The following is a 21540-nucleotide window of genomic DNA, read 5'->3' on the forward strand; positions in this document are numbered from 1 at the left end:
GACGACAGGCTGGATCTGGGAGAGTCCGGGGGCGGGCGGGTGAGGATTAGGTGGGATATAGGGCAGGACGGCGGGGCGCGGGGAAGCGGGCTGGTAGAGGAGTTGAGAGCCAGGATGGGGAAGGGGAGCGGGGACGGGCCGGGGTGGGAGGGACTGGAAAAAGAAACCGAAGAGAGAAACGAGCCGACAGACAAAAGAGGGGAGGCTGGAGCGGGATAGACGTCGTCCGGGAGGAGGCTGCGGGCGGATTAAGGGGAGCCCGGAGAGCAGGCAGCCGCGTCCCGGCCCGCACGAAGCGGGCTGCCCGGCTCCGCACCCGCGCTGCCCGGCTCCGCACCCGCGCTGCCCGGCTCCGCACCCGCGCTGCCCGGCTCCGCACCCGCGCTGCCGGCGCACACGGGGTAGGTGCGGCCAAGCCCCGCGGGCACCTCCGCGCCGTGTCCCGGCCCGCGCCGGGGCGGGAGCCCACGGGCAGCAGCGGCGGCCGGGAGGAGCCTCGCGTGGGCCCCGCGCTGCTGGGGCCGGGCCGGGGTGCGCAGCGCTGGGGGCTGTGCAGCCCCACGCAGGGGCTGGGGGCAGTGGCCGGTTTCTCTCTAGTTAATAAAAAGCCCCGTCTCTGTGTTGCCTCTCCCCAAAGCCAAATAACGATAGGATTTAGCACTTATGTGAACCCTTTGTTTACACCTGATCTAATGTTTATCCCAAGGCTAACAGGATTTCCTGCGTGCTGAACCTAAACGCCTGGGTTGGTTATTGTCGCTGTAGCACTGAGTGTATTTGTCAGTGATATGCTTGCTACTTACCAGCACCGAGTGTCGGTGTTGAAGTATTCTCTCGCTGCATTGGAAGAAATCAGGTGAAGGAAACCCATCTGTCATGAGACTATGAAATGAATAGAAATGGTCAGAATTAGCAAAGCAAATAAAAACATTGATTGCCATCATTGATTGCTATCAGTAGTATAATGAACATCAGGCATTCTACTCAGAAGTATCTGGGCTCAGGTGATAGACAGAATATGACCAAAGGGAATTGTGAGCACTAAGAACATTAGAAAAATCGTTTCATATTATATTCAGCACTGCAAAGTATTTCTAAATGCAAACAATACTTTTTCTACATGCCCTTTGTGGAGTGGGGTCTTGCTTTCTGTAACTGTGCAGATGTATGTAGCATGATGCGTATTATTCTAATGCAGAGGATGTCTAAATCACTGCTGTATTTTTGCATACAATGCACAATTGCACTATTAATTATTATTCTGGAAATACATCCTTTCAGTAGTCCGATCTCGGCTTGGCTGTTGCTGCTCTGTTATCAGTCCTGAAGCTCATTCTTCAGATTTGATCAAAAGGAGCTGGCAGAGATCCCGTGCTGTGATTAATTCCTCACTCACTAGCATCTCTCCACAACACTTCGTGGTGGGGGCGGTTTTCTTTCAGAAACTGTACAGTGAACCAGTCTTCTGCCTATGTGTGGCAGAGCAGGTTACTATTTGTGTTACTATTGCTTTTATTTACTAGATTGTTTTTCTTCTCTGTGATTGTGTGCATCTTTCTGTATTGAGTGATGAACATTAGGACTCTAAAAAGGGGAACAGGTAATACATCTAACCGTGAATAGCCTTACCTTAAATCTCTGTGTGGTTATAGATTTATTCTTTATATTCTCTAGCAGCATACAGCAGTATCTTTTTGACCAGATGAGAGATATTTGCAATCTTTGGTCAGAAGACTTTAGCTATTGAAAGCCTCATTGATTTTTAACCGTGACAACTTTCTGATGACAACTGTGAGATTTTCTGTTTCTGCTTAGTTGCTTGTAATTGTACTTTGTACCCGCTGGGGCAGCTTTGTGTCTGCCATTTCTGGAGTGATTCTATGCCAGATAATGTAGGGGACTTCACTCTCTTGAAAACAGTGGACTTAGAACTGTTGTCATTGAGAGCAGATTTTGGACCAAAAATTGAGGGCTGGATTTGGAAGCTGTCCTGCTAATTGCTGCTTTTGCCTGAAATGTGTAAGGCTTATTGATTAAGTGCTTGTGATTGCTTGTTCAGGTATGTTGGCTTAATAGTTTTAATTAAATATAATTTTGGAAGGGGATGGGGGGGGAACAAAAAAAAAAAAAAAAAAAAAAACAAAAAAAAAACCAACCAAACAAACAAACCTCTCAAGCTGATTTCCTTCTGTATGAACAGTTCCATTCAACTATGTGGGGGATGTATCGGTGCCACTGACTATATCTGTGCTGGAATGTTTCTGTGCCATTTCTGTATTACTGTTGCTGTAGCTCTCTGGTAATAGAAGTGAAGTGCCAGTCAGATAGAGCGCTATTGTTACTACCATGAGGTTGCATAACTTTGCTAAGAGCTAATCTAGACATAAAGAGGTAAAAATACTATTCCTCTACAGTTACTGATTTAGGTAACTACTGGTTCTAATGTGCAGATGGAAGATTTTACTACAAAATCTGGAGAGACACAGGACTCTGCCATTCTACCAACAGCGCAGGCTTGAAGAAGACACTTTTAATAAAAACCCCATATTGATAGGCTTCTCTTTTCCAAAGCAACTTTTCTGGCAAAGAAGACTTTATAGTTTTCCCTTAAATTTATTGAATCCATGGTTTCAGCTAAAGCTGTGGTATTCCTCTGCCAAACTTTTATGTTATAATGCAGCGTTTTCCCTTGTCTGTACAGCTGTCTGAGTTCAGTGCTGACTACCAGTGCTAGAAAGAGGATTTTGGCTGGTATCATCACAGGGGATTGATTATTAACATTGCCAATTTTTACCTAGTGGCGGAAATACATAGCAAATAGGTTGCAAACATGGCTATATTGATAGCAGTGATGAGGAAAAGATTCCTTGAGATTTTGAGCCCTACTTGCAAACTGTGGTGTGGACAGGATCTACTGTTTAGCGAGACTTGCTTACATTTGGTAGCAGTATGATTTAATGCCAAGAATACCTGTCAGCAGTCCTAGATATTTCTTGGTCAATACTATAGCTGTCTAGGAGCTTTCCAAGAGAACCACTGTTTATCTCCAGCAGCTTTCCCAAGAGTAATTTCACAACTAGAAGTAACTTGGGAAAACTCCTCAAGTTGAACACCTTTGCATTTCTGAATATATATTTTGTCTGAATTCTCAATATATTTAATCACAGCTTAATTCTCCCCTTCCACAAGAAACAACTTCTTGGTGGAGGGGGAAATACTCCAAATTCATTAATGCTCCCTTCCCCCTCCCAAACACTTCCAAATAGGAAGAGGAAACAAATGATGGGCTGACAATATGACTGCTTACCCATGCAGCACAATCTCCATGGAAACAGACTGTCCTAGAATAGCTCAATCACATGAGGGTTACATGACATGAATAAAGTAACCAGAAAACTGGAAAATATCTTAGAACTGGAGATACTTGCACTTAATTCATTATCCCTCAGGTCTTTGGAGAGTAGCTAATAAACAAAGCTAGTATTGAAACCAATTTAGTACATGCATATCATAATTTGCAAGTGATGTGATAGTGGAAAATTAACATGATCCTCACTCAAGGTCTGTTTATTGTTTCCAGTTTGGGTGGCATTTAAAATAAATTTTGAAAAATTTTGCATGTGACCTCCTGCTTCTTTAAATTGGTACTAGTTGTTGGTAGCATTACCTTAGCAGATCCTAGAGGATTTCCTCCCTTTGTGTCAGCAGACACTGATCATTTCACACTTTTTAGGATGTTTTGGATATTCTAGAGCATAAATGCACTAGTTGGAAGTAGGAACTGCCTGTGCTAGAAGGAATGGCAGAATTACCTTCAGAATGTTTCCTTCTAGTTAATTATGTACTTGTAGGGCAAGGAGATTAATTGAGTGTAACCATATTCAATAGAAAAATTAATATTTCACTGATGATTAGTTTTCTGTCTGTAAAGGCAGTGTTTTTAATGTGTGTTGTGACAGAGTCATTGAGAAACTTGTTATACAGATCAGAGATAAACAAGTGAATATTCTACCAGTTCACCATAAAGTAAATTACAGCTAGGTAGGAAAAAAAATAAAAAATCATTAGTCACTAGCAGCATGTCATTGCATCATTAGAACACTGTAGCCTTTTCAATAGTGTAAGAATAAGTGTAATTTCTATGGGCAGGCAAAGATGACCAATTACCCTTTTCCTGTTTGTCCAATCCCAGATCACATTATTTGTCACAGTTCCACTCCTGAGATGAAGTTTTGTAATAAGCTTTTGTGTCTGTCTTATGAATGAAGACCATAAAGTCATTACACATTTACATTGGCACATTTGCTGTCTTGGTGCCTCTAATAGGAAACAGCATAATTTCTGTCATCTGTCTCCTGGCAGAGGTTGAAAATGGCCATTGGTCATTTCACAGTGAAAGGGGAATGAACATTAGTCTGAAGACTGAGATCCTCAAGATTTAACAGGAATGTAATGCACAGGAAGAAAACCCATAGCTGTCAGCTGTAAGAGAATCTCTACTGTTTAAGGCTGTCTATGTAAATAGTTTTTGTATTGGTTATGACTGATCATGTTCAGTACAACATTGCACCATTACTTTAAACCATTTTCAACTCTCATTAAACTTTTTGATGTTTTCATTAAATGGATTTCTGATTTATGAAGTATCTTTAGATAGGTAATCACTTAAGGCTGTTTGTCTAACTTACAAAAGAGCTACCGACATTTTCTGTGCTGCTTGCTTTATATCTTAAACACGTCACATAAGCTATATGACTAACATTATTTCCTGTTTATATGGTGCTTTTCTTCCACATGGTCATACCATACAAATGGAAGTCTTACTCTGAACGTTTTCATGCAAGTGAAGGTTAGCAGCGTCAGGTTTCGTAGCTGGTACGTGTAGTGTTCACTTGAGACAGCCCTTACAGGGCAGCTACTGCCAGGGTGAATTGTTCATTTAAAGGTTACATTCTTAGCAATCATCTCCTTTGCTCTACTTTGCTTAATAAAAGCAAATGTGGTAACATGTATCTTTTTAAAGTACCTAACCAGTGTTCTTCCTAAAACTTAAGTTGGGATTCGTCCAGGTCTTCGGTCCTGATGGTCGAGTGGGATGTGTTGTGTTCCTAGAGAGTTTACCATTGTTCACTGTCTGCATCAGGGAAAGTGATGCTCTGTTTTTTGTTGTTTGTTTCCTCTGAATGGCTTTAGACTTGCTAAGAAGCACAATGAGTCATTCATTTTTGATTAGTTGATTGATGACACTGCATGTGTGCCCCATTGTCACAGAATATGGGATTTCTCTAGCCAACTATTCCCATTTGCAAATGCAATCTAATACCTGGGCTTTGGAAGGGGATGAAAAGAGTGAATATTATAACCGTCTATTGATCAAGCATGAAACCAAGATTTTCCCTTTTATAAAAAAATCACAATGTTTATTTCTCTGAGACTCCTGTATCCTTAAAAAAAACCAAGTGGTTTTGACTCTTCCTTTATTCCAGCAAAAGGAGCGAGTCTCTTAACTAGTCTCATTCTGATACAACTTATACTTGCATCAAGCCCAGTGCAATTTACACATACTTTAAGCACCTGAATTTGAACAATAAAAGTATTGTAGATAATGTATTCTTTTGCAACAAGATACATAATTTCTTCTTTGTGTTTTAGGATATTTGCAGGGGCAGTGTTTGGAAACGTTGTTTTCGATCTCTGCAAACACAGAAATGAGTCAGTTTGCATTCTGAGTACAAGAGGCAGAAGCAGCTTTCTGGGAGGGCAGCGAAGGGCACTAGGGGTGGGCTATGCCAGCTGCAAATCCAGTGCAAAAAAACAGTAAACATGGGCTACTGAAACAAGCTGTGCTTCCAGTTGGTGTGAAATCCTCCAAAGTGAACTGTAGCTAAACAAACAAATATTTTGTTGTCTCAGACAGAAAAATGAAAACCTACCCAGCCATTGGTTTCTTCCTCCTCTTCGTGATCAGCTATGGCTCTTCTGAAAACTCAAGTACGTCTAGAGGGTGCGGACTGGATCTGCTCCCTCAGTACGTTTACCTCTGCGACCTGGATGCCATTTGGGGAATAGTTGTGGAGGCAGTTGCAGGGGCAGGTGTGCTGACCACGTTACTGCTGATGCTGATTTTGCTGGTGAGGCTGCCCTTCATCAAGGACAAAGAGAAGAAGAGCCCCCTGGGAATGCACTTCCTCTTCCTTTTTGGGACTCTCGGACTGTTTGGGCTGACGTTTGCTTTCATTATACAAGAAGATGAAATGGTGTGCTCTACCCGAAGATTTCTGTGGGGAGTTATCTTTGCTTTGTGCTTCTCATGCTTGCTAGCTCAAGCCTGGAGACTTCGCAGACTAGTTCGACATGGGAAGAGTCCATCTGGCTGGCATCTAGCTGGTGTGGCAATCTGCCTGATGCTCGTTCAAGTCATTATTGCAACCGAGTGGTTAATACTGACGATTGTCAGAGATAACAAGTTGGCCTGCAGCTACGAACCAATGGATTTTGCTATGGCTTTGATTTATGTTATGTTCCTGATGGTATTTACCATGGGATTTTCCCTTTTCACTCTCTGTGGAAAGTTTAAGAAATGGAAGAAAAATGGAGTATGCCTCATTATAACACTTTTTTTCTCCATTCTGATTTGGGTAGCCTGGATGACTATGTATCTCTTTGGTAATGCTGAGCTAAAGAGAAGAGACAAATGGAGTGATCCAACTCTTGCTATTGCACTGGTGTCCAGTGGTTGGGTGTTTGTTATTTTTCATGCCATCCCAGAGGTCCACTGTACCATCCTTCCATCACAGCAGGAAAACGCTCCCAATTATTTTGATACTTCACAGCCAAGGATGCGTGAAACTGCTTTTGAGGAAGATATACAGCTTCCTCGGAGCTATATGGAAAATAAAGCCTTTTCAATGGATGAACATAATGCAGGTAAGAATTTACTATAGAGGACTATATTTTTCTGTGGTAGCAAAGAAAATCATCCATACAACACATTTTTCAGGTGTTCAAAACAAGGGTCATTACAAGTGGTATATTTTGCACACTATATATAGTTCCCTTCTAAAATTTTCATTAATGTAACAGTGGGGAAAAAACATTAAAAAAATACAATACAGGAAATACTTGTGTTTGGTTAAAATTATTCTTTTGCATTTTGTTTTTTTCATTGAAAAACTGAACAATTTCAAATGCAAAGCCAACACTGAAAGCTGAAAAAATTAACTGTAGAAAAAAATAACCTCTGTTTTAAAATAGTTTAAAGGGCATTTTTTGTCATTATCAGTTAAAAACATTCGATATGAAATTTTCTAAAAACCCAAGAAAAAAATCAAGTGTGTGCTCTATGCTACAAAGTGCTCAGCCTCTTGTGCAGCAAAATAATGATTATTAATTATATTTCCATTAAAATGGGATTTAGTGCCACTTTGTGACACTGGGGGGGAGGGGGGAAATGCAAAGTGGCATACAGACAAGTTCAAAGACAGTCTTTGTTCTGAAGGCAATGGAGTATGCATAGAAAAGAGGTTTCAAGGTAATGGTTGCTTTCCTTGTCATAGCTGTTTGGTGACATAGAACAATGTGTGATAACACGTCATTAAAATTTGCAATGAAAATGTTTTTCAGTGATGACTGAAAGTGTCAGCAACAACTCGTTGCTTAAGAGATCCAAACCATTGCTGAACATTCCACCTTTGTCAGAAGATACACAGGGCTGCTTATCTGCCTGGCGATGGGAAGCATGAGCCCAGTGGTATTCTGTAGTGCAGGTTGCTGTCTGGTGCTGTCCCATAGCTGGATAAAGGATTTCGTTACTAGTCACACTGCTTTTTATTCACTCTATTTGAGGACTTTAGTATCCCAGCCAATAGCTGCCAAATTGCTTTGGCAGCCCCCAGAGAAGGCACATTGTCCAGGCACTTCACCTTCCTATTCATCTTCAGGTATCTTTGATTTCCTCTGGATTTGATGTTTCCTTTGGATATAGACCAGATATAGAGGAAAACAGCACTCTTGTTTGGCACAATGTAGGGTCAGGAAGGCATTCTCCCTCTAAGTGTTTTAGCAGGAGCTTTAAAGGTCTCTTAATATGGAAGCTTTGAACACAAAGGAGTTAAGATCCTGTGTGTATATACCAAACACAGTGATAAAACAAACAAAAATCACATGGATAAAACATTGTTCCTTATGTTCCAGAGCAGCGGAGGCAGCTTCACAATGGACTATAAAAGCACTCTTTCCCCCCGCCCCCCATCCTCCATCTCCCGTTAAATTAATTTCAGAGTAAGGTAACTGCAGTGGCGAGCTATTTCTGACTAAGGCAGATCTAAGAACAAAATTAGATCTTTCACTCTATATTGTTCTCATTCATGCACACATTTTAAAAAAAGAACTGGAAGCTCCTTTTTGATCTAATCATTCTGTGATTAAGTTTTTTAGTGAAATAGATAGATGTATGACAGCTATAAAATCATTATAGTGTCTATCATAGCGTAATTTCTGTTCTGTTTTAATCTATCTGAATCTTAATGCAGTACAATACAAAATAGATTTTCTTATCTGATGCCCTTATTAATATTTATCGTAATAAACGCATGTCATTCCTATTCCTATGGCTTGTGGGAAAAGGATACATACATTTTAATAAATTAAAACAGACTCATTATTCCTTTGCAGTGGTTCTTTAAGTAAAAACTTGTGACAACAGGGTTTGGAGACAAAACTTACTGGTATGGTAGACACTTGAAGTAAATACAGGTAATAATATTCAAGTCCCATATTATGGCTGCTCAAGTGTTAAATTAAGTCAGATCACTGCACTGATAGTTGTCAGTGGCTAAGCACCTGGAATCTATTAGCAATTGGCTCTCTGCAGGTATGTAGAGAATGTTCTCTTCTTTTATTCATTTAATTAACCTTAATGCAGGAATTCATCATTAAGAGTTCAGAAATTAAAGGAAGGGTACTTTCTTCAATTCTGTGTAAGAATGTAAGATCTACTAGTTGTAAAATTTTGGATGACACGGTAACAAGAAAACACTTCTTAGTTCCCTGAATGTAATATTTGTTTTAGTAAGTAGTTAGCTTTAAATAGAAAACACTTGGATAAATATATTTTCCATGAATTCTTGTTATTTCCATCAATACTTGTATAAAGTAATTTAGTAATTTCACCCTTTTTTTTTTTTTTTTTTTTTTAAGATTTTAAGCAACATTTTAAGAGTCTGAACCACCTTTAAACTACAGGTTCAAGCAAGCATATGTTCTAGTTTCTCTCCTACTTAGCACAGTGTAACTCCAGGTTATACATAACAAGAGCTGTTCTATTCCAGATAAAGCAAAACTAATTTAAAGTCAGTTACTTAAACAGCACACAAATCTGGGATTTTAATATTCACATGATAGATAAGTTGTAATATTTACTTAGAAGAGTTATTTTCATACCTGTGTCTTGTAAAAATGTTAGTAAAGTATTTATAAAGCTTGGAAAAAGGCAACTTGAATGAGTTCTTAGTGCTCTCGGGAAGTGCAGTGCACGCTAGTAGGGCAACTTCTGTAAGGCAAAGAGAATTTGTTTTATACATGAAAAATATGGATGCAAAATGTAGAATGCTACAGCTGTCAAGAAACCCGAGCCTAAGCAGCTCCGGTACTCACTGAATTTCATTTAATAATTTTCAGTAATACCAGTCACCCTCAGAGCCAATAGCTAAAAACAAAGTTAAAGTTTGAAATGCATGTTAAAAGGGGACCTCGACGTGACATTTACTCAAATCTTCTTGGCGCTACTTTTTTTTTTTTTTAACCTACACATATTTTATGCAAGTAGATGTATTTAATAATAATGGAAAAAGTACAAGGAAAAATGGCAAAACAGGTATGATAAAAAAATTCCAAAATGAATATTTTGTCCACAAACTTTGTCTCTGATTCTAATACTAAAACAATTTTACACTTATTGCAATAATAGGGAAGGAAATTTTAGCAATATGAACTTGAATTTACTGGCTCTTTAAGATAACTTTGAAAGAGCCATGGAAATTTTGTGTAAATATTTTGTGTAAATGTGTAAATATTTTAATGATAGTATGCATTATAAAGAGATATTTTTCTTTATGTGTACTAGCAAATGCCAGTGCAATCATTTGTGCTCAACACACAATAAGAAGCCAGACTACAAAGAAAGAATACTACTGACCCTGAGATAGTTAAATATAAAATAAAATATACATAATTATAGTTTAGGCATTTTCATCTTTTGTTTTCCCAGTGTTCTGCAAAATTACCTGATTTTAAAATACAGAGCAAGTGAGAGCCTGTGTGTATCTGAAATCAATAACTGAGCATTTTCAGGGCTGGATTTCTAAATTTCTGTGATAAATCAAAACTGCTCTTCACCTCTGTACAACTCCCAAAGAGGGGAGTAGCAGTGGCTAGAGGATAGCATATGGCAGTAGGACCCATTTAAATCTTGTTCCACACAGTGCAACTATATTAAATCCTGGCTTCATTAGAGTCTATGCTGAAATTCTTGTAACTTCAGCTCATTCACAATTTCAGCCAGAGAGTGTGGAACTGTAATTTGAATTAAATATAAGATAAATTCTTGCCCCAGGTGCCTGAACTAGGCGTTTCTACTTACCAGCTCACAGATGAGTATTGCCCATTGTAACCACGCAAGTCGTGTGGATAAATGAGCTCTGTTCCCTGGCCACATCTGAATTCAGTGAAGCCATTATCTACCCCCTAATGTAAAAAGGGAGTTTATATGTGCCAACCCCTGGACTGGTTTAGAGAGAAAGAAACATATCCCTAACTATGCATATCTCTTGTTAAGAGTATACATCTTTAATCCAAAAGTGTGCTAAAAGTAATGGAGAGACTGATGTATTTCTAGTATAAACATTCAGAAGGACAATCAGTATCTTCTCTTTTGCTTCAGTCATTTGCCATGTTTAAGCTATTCGAAAGTAATATTTACTTTGTATTTCTAGTTTCTCAGAGTAAATATAATCTGAAACATCTGGAAAATCCTTATACACTAGTCATGCTGAAGTAATGCTCAGGGGGGTTGTGAGCATGCTTACTGGCTCGAGCAATGTTTTGGATCCCTGTCCTTTGAATCTGACAGAAAGCAAAATGTAGTATCATTTTACTTAACCCCACAGTATCCAGACCAGTACAGTAAGCACTTTGCAAAATACATTGCGTGAGATATATCAAAGGTTCGGTGACTGAAGACATTTAGGTCCTACTGAAATGTGACTAAGCAAACTTCAAAAATTTGGTTCCAATGCATTTTTTCCCATTCCACATCAAACAGTTAATTTTATGTAAAACTGGTTCTTCTGTGATCCATCCCCAACTATATAAAAAAACCTGCTGTTCAAAAACAATGTGAAAACTGGTAAGGCAGCACAAAAGTTAAAATGAATGGCAAAGTTCCCAACAACTAAACTGGAAGCAAGTTACTTTTATGATTTCAAAGGAGATGCACAGCATTATCTGTGTTCCTAAGAACAATCTCTCTTTTCTAAACACAGCGCTAAGAACGGCAGGATTTCGAAACGGCAGTTTGGGAAGTCGACCTAGTGCACCTTTTAGAAGCAATGTTTATCAGCCAACTGAGATGGCAGTTGTGCTAAATGGTGGGACTGTAAGTATCACAATGTGATGATTTAAGAAATCTTTGATATGCACTGATATATACAACCACTACTAATTGAAAAACCTGCTTTTAGCTTATTCACAGCAGGGGGGAAAGCCATAAATGAAAATTCAGGCAGCAAATATGCATGTAATGCCTCCCTTCTAGAAAAGATGTAATTACCAAGTATTTTGCATGTTTTTACTTGGCTGTTCACATTTTGCAGTGCAGTTTGAGTTAACCAAGTTCTTTGGTGAGACCACATATTCAGTGACCCTTTCGAATTAATTTTGTGTTAAGGTATTTAACATAACTATTAAGTGACACAATTTCTAACCTGATTTTTTTCAAGATGATGTGAGTCAAACAAATGTTTACAAGGCCAGTACATTACTTTAAATAAGAATCATTGTTGCAGATAGTGGTGGTCTCTCACATATCTTGGATTTTTCTTGTAAAATGTATGTAATTCTTTGTAAGTAAGTTACAGATGTGTACGTCTCTGGGAAAGGGATTCATGAAAGAGGAATACAGAATATTTTGAAATTAATATCATTGTTTTTTCTTTCTTAGACCATGGTTTGGCATGCCATTCTTTGGTAGATCTGTTTTTCTGCAGCCTGGTTATTGTACGAGAGGCTTGGTGATCTGATGCCAAACAGACTTTCTAAATGTTTTTCACACAATGTGTAATTTGTACTTGAAGATATTTCATATACTAGGTACACTGTTGAAAAAGAAGAATTTTCATCCCCATATTTTTCATGCATACCTACATGTTTCTTAAAAATTTACCCATGAGCCAGTTTATACTCATGTGAGTTGGGTTTTCTTTATTTTGAATCATGAGCTGATTCCATAACTCAACCTCTACATTTAAAAACAAATAATGTGAACTGATTGCAGGTGTCTCTTTGTTTTTAAATATGTAAAGTTTTGGTTGATTTGAGGGAACAAGAGGGACTAGATACAAGGGTTCTGCTGTGTGGGTAAGACAGTGGGAAACATATCAACTTAAGGCTTGTGCTTTCCTGTTAGTAATGAATAGCATCCTTCTGATGTTTGGATTCATCTATGCCTATGTTTTCTGATACCAGAATATACAGTTCAGGGAAAAGGCCGTTTAAGGATGGTAAGCTGTAGAATTTGTTTTGTTTTGTTTTGCATTGTTTTGCTTTGGTTTGAGGTGGATACAAAGCTTAATGGAGAATATCATATAGTAAAATGAGAGATTAATGTGTGTATATATAGTCATGGTTTTTACAGAAAGGTAAATGTACTGTATGGGTGGAAGATGAGTTTACTTGTATCACTTTGCTCTGGAACTACTGGCTGAAAGCTGTCATGTACATGTAGCATGATAACACTGATTTTTGAACAGACTAGATCTCTCAGTTATGGGTCTATTATCCTTATTTCCAGATACCAACTGCTCCGCCAAGTTACACTGGACGACACCTCTGGTGAAAGGCTGTAGGCTGTAGAGAATAAGAATCCTTGTTGCAGATGTTGTTCCCTGGCAGTTTGTCTTTGAGGGAGGAATCCATAACAGTACCAGAACAAAGCAACAAAACATCCAGGAGCTTTCGAAATCCTACAGAGGATTTTGTCTAAATGTGAACACCATTGAACTTATAATTGCAAAAACAAAACTGTAAAACTGAAGCTGAATTTGATTTAAAATAGAAGTAGGCACACCTTAGATTGTAAGAGGGGGATATTGTATTCTGAAATGTAAGATCTCCTCTCGTCTGTAACTAGTGTGCGAGGCAAGCCTGTTTTTGTTGGGTGCCAGTTGCTTGCAAAATACCCTCTTCTTGCCTAAACTTAATTCATGTTGCCACAAGAGATTGCCACTACAGTGTGAAAATATGCAGGATTTCTTTCTGTTTTGCTCTTTCTCCCTTCATTTCAAATGTCATGAGAAGTACTTTGTTTGCTTCATTATCTAGCTGTATTGTATAGTCACGTAGCATCATGTGTAGTCGAGCATTGTCACTCTGTGGCAACTATATTACCGTTACACTGTAGGCTGATACTATTCTCTTTAAAAAGCTGGCGTAGGAAATGCAGTTCTGGAGGGATGAAAGGTCTATGCATGTTTCATGCGAGTTATGGAGCTTCTTGAGGCAGAGAGAAAAAGCGTAGGTCCGGCACAGAGGCAGCTCTCCTTGGCCGTGTGGGATCGAGTCCCCGTTATTCCAGCCTCAATGCCGGGTGCGAGTGAAGAGCCGTGCACTCTCGCCTCTCCTACAGACAAAGCCATTAAGTGAAACTTTGGAGAGATACGCTTTGGCAGAGACTTAGCTGGGGAGAGAACGTGAGTCGAGTTTGCCAGGAGTTCGTTGTGATGGTGGATGAAAAGCAACCCGCTGTAATGGCCGAGCCAGCCTGGTCTGTTGGGCTGATCTTGCCGAGCAGGAACACGGTGGCAGCTGAGAAGCACTGACCACCTTTCAGGAGAAACTCGGCAGCAGATAGGGTCGAGACCTCCCTTTCCAATCCTTGTTCATATGAGTAGTCCCCTTGACTGCAGTTGTTTGTGCATTTAAATGTGGTTGTGCATTTCAGTGCCTAGCTAGTAGAATCTCCGTGCTGGAGGTGGTTTGTTGTTGTTTTTGTTTTTTTTAAGGTGGTTTCTTCCCTACTCCTTCATCTCACTTCCACTTTTTTGAGTTGATATAAAACAGACTCTCAAAGCTTTTTATCTTTGTTTTTTCCAGGTTATTTAAAAGGTTCCCATTGCCCATTGTTTGTGCCATGTTTTTTCATTATGTTTAAGCAATCATTCCTTTATTTAACATTTAATACATATCGGACATTGAAAACTTCATTGTATCGTCACTGTTTGGCCAACGTTAATCTTAGCTTTCCTCAATACTAAAAGCTAATTGTTTTTACTCGAGGGCATAGGAAACATGTAACAATTAAACTTTGCATATGCTATAATAAAAATATATATTTTCAAACTAAAAAAATATAATGTACAAATAACTGAATAGCTTAGTAGCTTCACATAAAGAAGTTACTTGCTGTATACTGCAAAAGAAAGACAAGCTTTTTATTTTTCAAGAGTCTTCCTGATTCTTCATGTACCTCCATTTCTACTGAATTAGGAACTTAGTCTTGCAGACTTGTATTCCCCCGAGTGGTCCCATCGACACCAGTAGGTCTGCATACAGGTACAGAGGCTGCAAGACCAGTCCCTAAGTCTTGCACACAGATATATATGTGTATATATATATATGGAAGAAATATATTTTGCCATTCTTGCCATGATCATCTTACAGGGTTTTATTTCAATGCCCTTCTCTTCCAGAAGCAATGTTTTTCTGTCATGCATGAGTAAAGGAGTATGTTAGCTCCCCCCTGCCCTTCCCTCCTCGAAGCAAAGGAAGCATGTGCTTAAGGATTGCTTATTTTATTTTGTAAGTAACTAGATGGCCTTAGTAACCAAGTAGGGTAGGGGTGGATATTGCATGCTATCCAGTGACTTAGAAATCAATTTACTTGTTTTAAGCAAGGCATTGATCAAATATGATAGTATTTAAGATAATGATAGTTACCCAGAAGATACATCATTTGGAACAATAAAAAAATCTATTACCATCACTTACCTGCAGAATTTTGCTTTTAAAGACCAATTAAAAAAACCCCTCATAAAACTATTGTAAAAATGTATAAGATGACCATGGCATAAATGGTAGGACAGCTTTCTTTTTAAAAGTTTATCATGCTACAACCAAGATTTATGAATTATAATATACATTTTACAGACTTTGGACAAAATCTGTACAAGACAGTTATCTTAAGAAACATTTTTTTTTCTTTTTCTAGATGTGACTGAATTGATAAATAGAGTTTCCAATCCTGCTCCTGATGATGTTGTTTGGAATTTTAGGCCTTATGCAAAGATATGGCCAGATCCTACAAACTGCTACTCATGTGACTAGTCTCACTGGGCTAGTCATGTGGACTATTCACAAAATTAAAAATCAGCAGGATTGGGTTTAATTTGTGGTGGTGAAAGTGTGGCAATAGATTAGGAAGGTCTTTATTTTCCAACTTTATACAATTAGTAATAAGCAACTTTTTTTTGTAAGTCACTAGTATGTGATGTAAAATGCCCCAAATAAAACTGTAATTGAAGAAAGGCACCTTTATGTTAACGTTTATTTTTGTTACAGTAAACAAATTGTTTACTTTTGCCTTTTATGAAAGTGATTTAGAATGTAGAGCATCTGTGAACAACATAGTAAGTAAGCACAAGCCTTTCACAGTTCAGTTAATTATAATTAGCTTTTATACTATAAAAGCTACTATGTTGTCCCTTGATGGTGTTTCCATGCAGAAAAATTAAATTGTAAAGCATCTGAAAAAACTACTACTGAAACAAGATTTATAATAAGTGGCTTTTGATCAATGGCTGGAAAAAAGTTCAAAGCCATTCTTTACAGATCCTGTCCTGCTTTCAGATGTGTTGTGGGTATTTGACACTTGCCAGATAATATATAGCATCTTCAGAAGAACACTCTCAATACATACAGTTGTTTTCATAAACAAGGTACATGAAATACTATGGAACTAGATGTTTCTGGTTTTATTCTAAACACAGGCGTATTGGTTGGCTTTGAGCTTGATGCCTTGGGTCTAACCAAAGGCCATGCAAAAGGGAGCATTGTAGCTTTTATAATAAAACAATTGGACTATTCTACCAACTTCCAGGATTACAAAGCAGGTGCTTTTTATTAATTGATGAGAGCTAAAGCTCATTTTTGATAGATAATATATATATTTATTAAATGTATTAATGTGTGTTTTATAACGTACCCTTTTTTCCGCTGATTGTTGCATACTGGTATCTTACTAAGTACATCTTTAAAGGATTTTCAAGACAATCAATGTGTACCATGATGACTGTACATAAGTATACAAAATTACAAAGGTTGTAAAGCATGGGCAAAAGTTTTATTTTCAAAATGCTGTTCTTAACAAGAATAAAGGCTTTACTATTTACTTACAATGTTTGTGTTAACTTGGTGTTAAAATCCACCTAAAATTTTCCATTACAGTAAGCTAATGGTGCTACAGCCAGCATTGTCCTGTGGTGACGCCATGGGTGCAATTCTGAAATATAAGCCAAGTCAAACTAAAGCAAGCCGGCTCCTAGGGGCTAGAGCCACTTTCCTCCAGCTCTGGCCACATCCTCACATTTACCCTTGGCTCTGACACCTATCAAACCCACAGCGAGCCAGTCAAGGAGCTGAGCAGCCAAACTCTTAACACTGGAAGTGATACTTTTCTTCCCAGTTGTCTTAGTGTTTTCCTGTACTGGCTCAATTGCTGGTGCTTATTAAAAGGAGAGGATAGGATCATATAGCTGGGGTTGAAGAATGTAGGTTGAGACTTTTTTCTTCTAATGGTTTGATTTTCCTGATCTGGTACAACCACCAGCATCACCAACCAGGAAAAAACTGAGGGGTAGGTACTGGTATAGCAGTGAGAACAAAGTCTGGGTAGGTGATGAAAGAAATCCATGTTGAACTATAGCAAGAGCTAGAAGGTGTCTGTGTTTTATCATGCTTTAATTCAAAACAACTAGATCTTTGTTTTACTTGTATGAAATTAGTAGCAGAACTGCAAATACATTCTCTAACTGTGAAATTATAAAGGCCTGAGTAGGACTATTCTTGGCAAGACTGAGTTAAAAAAGTAATGAGGGGTCCTTAGCCAGGGGGCCCAATCTGATTTTTATTCTGCTTGCACCTTATGTAAGTAAGTACACATACACAAGATCGCTGAAAATGCTATCACCGAGGTCTTAATTTAACTTTCTCAGCACATGTGCTAAGTGATAACAAAAGGGTCTTTGACATTTTTCCCCTGCAGAAATGCAGAGCAACCCTAGCTCTCCTTGCCTTCAGTTGGAATTGCAGAGGCATGGCCTTTCTGAAAATTAGACCATTATGAACAGAGCCTGGATTTGTATAAGTTGTCACAGCTCTGCAGAAGTCAGTAAAGCTATTCCAGTTTATACTAAATGAAGATTTTTGACTTAGTTTTCACATATGCCTATGTGTGGATATAAGCCCATTTATTTCATCCAGAGTTTTGGCCCTGTCAGAAGAGCTTGCAAGTGAGCATTCAGGAACACAAGATAAACACAGACTCAAAAATTTTGGCTAAATGTGCACAATTCCATCTGTTTTAACAGAACTGTGCTCACTTACACTAGGACTAAATTTTGTCTTGGGATGCTGGGTCCTTACATAATCTCTTTTTGATTTATACCACCTCTACATGAAAAAGTAAAACTAATGCTAAGAGTGCTTCTAAATCAGTACCACAAAGTTTAGTCCATGAGCTCTGTGTTTTGTGATATTGGTGAGAAAACTAAAATTGAGATGTTGAATGATCTTGTGTATGTTCTTCTGAGTCTTCCAATTTGCTTCCCACTGCAACCATACAAAATAAAACATTAAAAACTTTCCAAAACATCCACAGAAACAAAAAAGTAAACATCCATACTTGTACAGCAAATAATCTATTGTTCAATAAATAAATAAATAAATATCCCCCACCCAACCCAAAAAACCTATTTCTTCTGTGCATGGCATTTTTTTGTTTAGACACAGCTTTGGCACTCAGATATTTGTACAGAGTTCTCAGTGCCATCTGTGGGAGTTGTGCATGTGTAGCTGAGGGCAGAGCTGTTTGTTAGAAAGAAGTTAGTGGATTGTTCAGAAAAAAATGAAAGCAGCTCTTTGAGGTTTTTGCTTTGAAGAATTTTCAATTAAAATTCAGTGATGAAGTCATACAGTTCACCTAGTATATAAATATATTTTTGTCATCTAGGACAACAAGCAAGGTCAATAAAGAATAGTTTTTCTATGTCTCAGTGGAAAGAAGAATGTTATCCATGTGATTGCAAAGGGTCTGCCAAATGAGAAAAATCAGTTAAACAAAGAGCACAGGGTTGCTTGCTGGAGTAAACAATTCTAAATGAACAAAAGCTCTACATAAAAGTAAAATGTCCCACCCCCTAGTGAAAGCTGTTTTCAAAGCTCTGTATTCTTTCAGAGTGCTGTAATACAGATTAACTTAATGTTTTTCTTCTGTTGATACAACAGTCTGGTTCCTCAGTCTACTACTGTGATTTCAGCTGTCATATTCTGTTCTTAATGTTTTAATATTTTACAAACTGCCTTTTAAAAATCTGTTTTTCTACTCCCTACACTTCAGAAGATGCATCTGTACTGTACACCTTTCACATCAAGCAAGTTTGTTGGGAGATTTATATATAAAAGTAATGCTAGAGGCAAAGAAGGCCAAATAAGCCCCCCAAATCCCCTTTTGTACATGCAGTTTCAGGAGAGCTTAGTCACCCTTCCAAGGCATGCAACTGAAAACCAGCAAACAAAATCCTCTTGGTACGAACCCGGAATACCAGGCTGCGATAGGCCCATGTGCTAATTTAAGGTGCTCAATGTGCTACCAACCTGGAAGATCACAGTTTATAGAAAACATCAGTGATATATGATGATGAGGATCACAGACAAAACCTTAGAAACTGAAAATACGACTGCAGTGGCAGGATACACCCTATGTTCTACAACGGTCAAAGCAATATGTGCCCACTGCCTTGGTGGCACAAGACCCTTCTGGATCTTAGGATTTTTGCTCGTACAGCTGGTAAGGAAAACTATCAGACTGGATTAAATATCCCATGTTACTATGAATGTCCCATATAGAAAATATTAACTATTGTGTTGAATTTTATCTAATATTTTTTGATGTGATGAGGCTGGCCTTTGCAAATACTTCATAAAAATTGCAACAAGTTCAAAAAGCCCAGGGCTCACACACACTGTTTTGCATTAAAATGAGCAGGTGTTTTAGGTAGCTGCTAGCAGTGCTTTTAGTCAGGAGTGTCCATGTCTTATCATAACCTGTGTTACTTAAGCATAGAATTTCAAATCACATCACACTAACCAGGAAGCACAGGTTGTCAGCATGAATCTGGATTTCAGGCAGTTATTTAAATAGTTTTTGACATATACTTGCTTCCTATGTAGACAGAAAAGTAAGATGTCCCTAGGATTCAGATAAGCTGGAAATATGGGGAAAGAAGCTGCCTGACTTAAGTCTTTTCACTAGAAATTTCCATTGAAAAAAATGCGTTTTTCAGGCTGTGACACCTCAAATTGAACTAACTTGCTTAAAATATTTTGAAATGCCTAAGGAAGATGTTTAGTTTATATATCAGCATAGCTCCTGTGAAGTTTAGAGCAATTTATACTAGCTGATAATCCAGCCCATTTCTTTCAGACAACACATATTAAAAGCAATGAACAGTGTAAATCTCAGTATGAAAAGCTAGCTTACAACCATGCCATTCATATGGTGATTTTTAACCACTTCAGTCTTAGGAGTCCTATAATTCGTTCAACAGAGCAAGAGAAAGACTCATTTCTATTTTCAGTTGCATTTAAAAAAAATAGTAAAAGTTTAATTTTAACAGCACAGTTCCCATTTTATCCCTCTATGCCCCTAGTCATTCTGTGCAGTTATGCTGGCAGATTCCTACCATTGCAGAACTGTGATTCTACTGCAGTGGAGACCGTCTCTTTTTCTTTACAGAGATTTCCTGCATGCTGGGGAAAGGCGTATGGACATAACCGGGCAGAACAAACTGCCCGAGGATGCCAGTTACACAGTGGCGAATGCAACTGTGCACTGATGCCAGTCTCAGGACAGTGCCAAGAAAACCATTCTCACAGAAGGCTGGATTCAGCTCCCATGAAAAATACAAACACCTTAACTCCAAAGATCTTTGTGTAACAGAATGTGTGAAAATTATCTACAGAGAATGCATAATCTCTAATTTAAGGAGATGCAACATAAAATGTAAATGGAAGTGACACAATCATGATCATTGGCAGCATGATCACGGTATTTCATATAATTTTAAAACATCAGCTGCTGTTTTAAATCCTAAGACAGAACAACTGAGGCCCTTAAATGCTATGACAATGTAAGTTGAAAAATAATCTCACATCTCCCTTACTTCCAGTATTATGGTTTCTATCTATTTAGGTCATATGGTTCCTACTGTCAGGACAGCTGAATTTATTATTTGTTAGCACTATGTTTCAGTGTCATTACTCTTTTTTTTTTTAACACAGAGTGAATCTGATTAAACTACACTTTAGTCACATGCGTGTTCTAAATCATAGGACACTATAACCATTACTACAATAATAAGCACTAGTGGAGACTGTGATTCATTTCCTTGGAAGTGAGGTGGGGGTTGCTCTGAAGAGGTGAGCACAACTGTTAACTGTTATTCTTGACTTGCTGCTCCTACTATAATAAAGTTATCTATTAGTTTGTCTGCCACGTTCCATGGAAATGCGGCTCATTTGACATAGTTTATCATGTATTTGTTGCAATGCTGAGGCACAGCTGACAGCTAAAGGAAGCACTGGCTTTGAATATATTTGGATTTACTGTTTTGGTTAGCTCCTGGGAGTGGAATACTCAAAAATCCGCACTCCTATTAGACATCTGAGGATTGGCACTTGTCCTATTTATATATGGATTAAGTTCAAACATCTTTACTATGCATTTTGGATAACAGACACAATTTTCCCTTATCTTAATGTACTAATACAGAATCAGGACTGACGTTCTGGTTTGAGACTTGGTTGTTTCAGCATAACAGCGAACAAACTATGACCTACTTTATGCACTACTGTATAATACAACTTGTTTGTGACAGTAGCTTATGAAAGGTTTATACACCCACACTCTTTATTTTGTTTAAATCATAAGAACCATGAGAATTACATTTAGTAATTTAAACAGTTGAAAACAGTAATGAAAAATACCAGAGA

General features: G+C 38.3%; 2 protein-coding genes across 3 annotated transcripts in view; one reads left to right on the forward strand and one right to left on the reverse strand.

Moving 5' to 3' along the window:
* Positions 1 to 1531: 1531 nt before the first annotated feature.
* On the forward strand, positions 1532 to 16667 carry GPRC5B (G protein-coupled receptor class C group 5 member B). Of its 2 annotated transcripts, XM_032983530.2 has the most exons (4): positions 1532 to 1600; positions 5914 to 6927; positions 11541 to 11653; positions 13067 to 16667. In XM_032983530.2, the coding sequence occupies exons 1-4, from the start codon at positions 1570 to 1572 to the stop codon at positions 13109 to 13111; spliced, it is 1203 nt and encodes a 400-aa protein (XP_032839421.1). In that variant the 5' UTR covers positions 1532 to 1569; the 3' UTR covers positions 13112 to 16667. The 2 variants fall into 2 exon arrangements, with proteins under 2 accessions (XP_032839421.1, XP_009962900.1); XM_009964598.3 differs by lacking the exon at positions 1532 to 1600 and having other exon boundaries at positions 5890 to 6927.
* The window catches only part of IQCK (IQ motif containing K), a 45802-nt gene continuing 38943 nt past the window's right edge, over positions 14682 to 21540 (reverse strand). Inside the window, exon 9 of the mRNA XM_042798899.1 lies at positions 14682 to 18099. Coding sequence (XP_042654833.1) covers positions 18038 to 18099 — 62 coding nt within the window. The 3' untranslated portion in view covers positions 14682 to 18037. The remainder of the gene's footprint in view (positions 18100 to 21540) is intronic.

Source organism: Tyto alba, unplaced genomic scaffold, assembly GCF_018691265.1.
Source record: "Tyto alba isolate M040663 unplaced genomic scaffold, T.alba_DEE_v4.0 Super-Scaffold_28, whole genome shotgun sequence".
Classification (NCBI taxonomy): Eukaryota; Metazoa; Chordata; class Aves; order Strigiformes; family Tytonidae; genus Tyto; species Tyto alba.